Raw genomic sequence first — 5,424 nt, 5'->3', positions numbered from 1 at the left:
ATATATATAATTTTGACTTTCAAGGAGCTCACTGTCCAGGAGGCAGACAGACTTGCACATAAGAAAAGTACAAGTAGGGACCAGCATGTGGCATAGTCATTAAGGCACCAGACTCTCACATGGTTGACTGCGGTTCGAGTCCTGGCACATTTGTGTGCATACTCAGAATCCTGAGGGGAGAATGGGGGGTGGGGGTAGGAGATTGTGGCATGGCCAACCAGGGGGTGGTTTTTCACTTTCTGTCTCTCTCTGTCTCTCTGGTGAGCACATGAACTCTAGAGCAAAAAAATCTCGGGAAAAAAAAAGTACAAGTAGATGCGAGCTAGATAGTGATACAACATTATACTTTGTGACACTGACCCACTTGGAAAGGTTCCAGGTTCACATCTGGAAACCTCCCTGAGTACACATGTATATACCCATGATCCATCTGGGCCTAGAAGCTAGTGGAGGGTTGTGGTGTCAGAACCCTACAGGTGGTACTGTCTCTCTGTCTCTCTTTTCTCTCTCTCTCCCTCTCTCTCTCATGGAAGAAAGAAAGAAACTGTAAAAAAAGAAAAAAGTTCAAGTAGAGGGGCCAGCAGGTGGCATGGTAGTTAAGGTGCTGGACTCCCTCATGGCCAACCACAGTTCGAGTCCCAGACATGGAGGCGTGAAAATCACAAAGTATTTTGAAAAGCTGGGAGTATGTGTGTTTGTGTGTGTGTGTGCACCCAAAATCCTGAGAGGAGAATTGAGGAGAAGGGATTGAGGTGTGGCCCTCTCTCCTGGAGGGTGATTTCTCATTTTCTCACTCTGCCTCTCTCTGGAGAGTATATGCACCCTACGGCAAAAATCTAAAAAAAGAATAGTGCAAGTCGAACTACAAGATAAATATATAATAACTACATGCATAAAAAGCAATGTCTGAAGGATAAAGTTTGGTGTTGATTTGACCTGGAATGCCTTCTCTTTTGAGGAAAGATTGAGTAATAACATAAAGAAAGGGTTACAGAGGTTAGAGAGAATGTTTTCAACTTGGGAATAAGAAAGAAATGCTCCATATGTTTGAGACATGCTCACTGTGTGTTCATGTGATCTGTTATGGAATTGGGGTGAAAGCATTGGCTAAGCCAGAGGCTGGTTAACGGCTGGTCAGAGCTGGCCCCCACAGCTCAATATAAGTTTAAGCACTACGCATTAGGGAATGACTATGATTTGAATCCCAGAGCCAGCAGCCTGAAAAACACAGAGGCCTGTGTGTAAATGCAAACCTACAATAGTAAAGGAAAGGAGAAATGGAGGAAAAAGGATTGTAGCATGACCATGTCCTATCGGGTGGTGCTTCCTCTCTTCCCCCATCACCCTATGCCAGTGTAGATGCCCTCTGACAATTAAAAAAAGGAAGTTGGTAAAAAGATCAGTGTATATGGATAAAGAAATCATGGGTTAGAAAAATAACTTGAAGTAGATTCTGGCAGATTTTGTTAAAATGCATCTTTGTCTTTTTCGTCCAACATATCAACAGAACACTTTAGTATTCTAGATTGCCTGTTCATCACAAATTCTCTTTCTCCTTTAGAATCTAGAAAGAAATCATTAAAATATTTTCAGATGGAAAGTTTCCATGCCAAGGATTTTCATCTTCCCTCTTGAACTGTGATTTCCTGATGTCCTTAAAGGTATGGTACATTAGATCTTTCCATTCTTATTTTGAGTATAGTTTTTGTGTTTGTGTGTGTATGTTTTTCCCAGCCTGGGCTACAATCAACACAAGACTTATACTTTCCAATTTGGTGCTCCTTTTTAATTTAGTAGGGTTTTTGCTTTTTTTGGTTTGTTTTTAGAGGTTTTTGCCTTGGGGTGTGTGTGCTCACTGGACAGAGAAAGACAGAGACAGTGAAAGGTAAAGTAAGAAATCACAGCCCAGGGGGGTATGGCCATGCCACAATCCCTTCTCCTCCATTCTTCTCTCAGTATCTTGGGTGTGCACACACATGCGCCCAGAGTGATTTTCAAGCACTAGTTCCTGGACTTGAACTGTGGTCGACCATGAGGGACTCCAGCTACATAACCACTATGCCGTCTGCTGGCCCCATGCTTTAGTTTTAATATATACATGAACTGGACTTATAATTCCAGAAAAACTAAGATGAGAAAAGTCTATTTCCCTGAATGCTAACTTTCACAGTTTAGCTCATTCTAGTCATAAACTCTAGATAACCATCTTTAGGGTTTATGGCTAGATAAACTATCGGGAATATCAACATTATACCCATGGGATTACAGGAACTTGGGCTGATGGGTGTTATCCAAGTTCTACTTAATTTTCAAAGCCCCCCCATAATATGATCCCATCCTACCTACCTGCTTTTACTCCTTGCTACTTAAAATAACAACAAAAGGAATCATAGATGGCATAATGGTTACATCATCGGTCCCACATCATTGACTGTGGTTCAAGTCCTGGACCCCGTGGTGTGAAACTCATGCCGGATGCATGTGTATGAGTGCCCAAAATCCCAAGAGGAGAATGGAGGAGAAGGGATTGTGGCATGGCCATCCCCCCTGGGGGGTGACTTCTCGCTTTCTGGCTCTTTGTCTCTCTGGTGAGCACACACACCCTATAGCTAAAATTTCTCTCTCTAATAATAATAATAGTAGTAGTAATAATAATTCTGAAAAAAATAATAAAACAATGACAACAAGTAACCTTCTAGTTAGGTTACCTTACACATTATCTTTCAAGGCCTGCTTGAAAGCTATTATCCTTTAGGAAATATCTTAGCAAGGTTTTATTGACTTTTTTTCTCCAAATACTGGGCTCTACATCATGAGCTTTTACCCCCCCTCCCCCTTTTAATGCCCTAGGATATATGCATGTAAGTGCACATTAGAGAGAAAGCAAGAGAGAGAGAGAAAGCACCTACCAACCCAACTGGACCTAATGATGCTGCAATCCCCCCTTCCTCCAATTCTCCCATTCTTCAAGGACCCTGGCATGCACATGAGTATGCCTAGCATATTGCCATTGGGGCCAAGATTCATACCATAATTAGCTATGTAGAATCTGGCTACTTCTGCATAGTTCTTTACTGCTGTGCTATAGGTCTGGCCCTATAGCCTCCATTTTTAATTATCCATATCATAAAAGCAACATACACACTCAATATATACACATAATTTTCCTAGCTTCTTAGGCCTACTCTGTGGACGAGCAGGGTTGTACTGAAAGAAGAGGTAAATAGAAAAACGAATGTTCATGTGACCAGCAGTTGGTATAATGGCTATGTCACTGGACTCTCATGCAGTCGACCACAGTTCAAGTCCCAGGCCCAGTGGCTTAAACTCATGCCAGGCACATGTGCATGCGTGTCCAAGATCCCATGAAGAGAATAGAGGAGAAGGGATTGCAGCATGGCCATCACCCCTGGGGGGTGATTTCTCGCTTTTCATCTCTCTGTCTCTCTCTGTCCTTCTGGAGAGCACACATGCCCTATAGCAAAAACTTCTCCAAAAACAAAGAAAGAAAAAAAATGAATGTTCCTCCAACTTTCTCTCATTACTAACACATGTGAATTAATTTTATTTTAGGTCTTCAGGTAGATAAATTCCACTACCATGGAATTAGAATGTCAGCTTTAAGTCATTTGGTTAACACTCTCCATTTTATACATGAGAAAAGAGACCCCCCCCCCCCCCAAGAAGTGAAGTAATTTATCTAATGTATTAGCATGTATTTATCATTATTTTCTCATTTCATAATCATTCATTTCCTTGCCCCATCCCCAAATAAACTTAATTTATTGAGGGTGAGGACTATCAAAGCTTGTACATTTTTAACATTAACAATAGCATCTATTCATCTTCTTTTATTTTCCATACAGGATCAAGAATGAGCCCATGCACACAGTGTGTGCTAAAGAAAGATTTGCACTGAATTGAACCCTTGCAGAACGTGGACTATTTGGAGACACTGAATTTGTCTTGGGTGATTCTTTGCCTCAAGTTGACCCATTCAGCACTGCATAGCAATGGGCCAAAGGAAAAATACCAGGTGTCTAGTCTTGTTCGCCTAACTAACCTACAAATACCACTTTATACCAACTTATTTAGCAACCTAAGGCACTTTGAGTAATACTAGTCACAGAGAAGACTCTTATTAAATATTATTTAATTGACTGACTGTCACCAGATCAAAAGTCAGATCTTAGTCTATGTTTCACACAACAAATAGAGTAGCTTTGTCAAAAAGAAAGCACAAGAGGGACCAGCAGTTGGTGTAATGGCTATGTCGCTGGACTCCCATGTAGTCAACCGCGGTTTGAGTCCCAGACCCGGCAGCTTAAATTCACGCCAGGTGCATGTGCGTGCGTGCCCAAGATCCTGAGAGGAGAATGGAGGAGAAGGGATTGCGGCGTGGCCATCCCCCCTGGGGGGTGATTTCTCACTTTCTATCTCTCTGTCTCTCTCTGTCTGTCTGTCTGTCTGGCGAGCGCACGCACCCTATAGCAAAAACCTCTTCAAAAAAAAAAAAAAAAGAAAAAGAAAAGAAAGCACAAGACTATTCAAGTGGACACTGTTGAACGGATGAAGCACTTTTCATATAGTTCTATGCCTTATATTAGTCTTTATGAAAGGTCTCTGAGATCCTATGCTGCCTATTAGATACCGAAGAATCATTTTGAAAGTGCTATAATGAATATTATATTATTATTTGGTAATAAGGCAATTGAAGACATCAAAAAATATAGAGTCTAAGATGCTAAGTCAGAATGAATCTATGTTGGTCTATCCACAGTGGGTCTCCTGTACCCTGTGGGACCATTTTTAAGCCCTCTGATTTGAGTTAATGATGTAGCTCATAGCCACCTAAAGGTCAAAGTTGCCATCCTTGGGTGGGATTTGATACTGGATTTGGGATCATTTGTACTATGCTGTATCCAATTCACCTACCCACTATGTATCTTGACTTTTTCTACTTTTCTTATTTTTGTCCTTATTCTGCTATTCTCATCTTTAAAGGAGTGAGGTCTAGTTGAGGTAGTTACATAATTCTTCTTAACTTGAACTATTTTAACCCCAAAATGAAACTATCTCCAAGGAAGAAGCAGAGCATTTATCATAATCATTAACCTTGTCTTCCTGATGAGTATCTTTCATTATGTTCAGGAAATAAATGAGTTTAAAAACATCAACCAGGGGAACCAGCAGTTAGCGTAATGGCTATGTCGCTGGACTCCCACGTAGTCGACCGCGGTTCACATCCCGGACCCAGTGGCTTAAACTCACGCCAGGCGCGTGTTCGTGCGTGCCCAAGATCCCAAGATGAGAATGGAGGAGAAGGGATTGGGGCATGACCATCCCCCCTGGGGGGTGATTTCTCGCTTTCTGTCTCTCTGTCTCTCTCTGTCTGTCTGGCGAGCGCTTGCGCCCTATAGCAAA

The 5,424-nt window shown here is 41.7% G+C and overlaps 1 protein-coding gene across 1 annotated transcript in view; it reads left to right on the top strand.

The window, feature by feature from the left end:
* The first annotated feature begins 1,574 nt into the window (after window positions 1-1,574).
* Window positions 1,575-5,424, top strand: part of TSGA13 (testis specific 13) — a 17,343-nt gene continuing 13,493 nt past the window's right edge. The window contains exons 1-2 of the mRNA XM_006158838.2: window positions 1,575-1,661; window positions 3,867-4,036. Of these exons, the coding sequence (XP_006158900.1) occupies window positions 4,014-4,036 (23 nt within the window). The 5' untranslated portion in view covers window positions 1,575-1,661; window positions 3,867-4,013. The remainder of the gene's footprint in view (window positions 1,662-3,866; window positions 4,037-5,424) is intronic.

This window comes from Tupaia chinensis, unplaced genomic scaffold (assembly GCF_000334495.1).
Source record: "Tupaia chinensis unplaced genomic scaffold, TupChi_1.0 Scaffold000610_1, whole genome shotgun sequence".
Taxonomy (NCBI): domain Eukaryota; kingdom Metazoa; phylum Chordata; class Mammalia; order Scandentia; family Tupaiidae; genus Tupaia; species Tupaia belangeri.
Note: the sequence above shows the minus strand (reverse complement) of the source record. Positions and strands in the feature narration are given on the sequence as shown.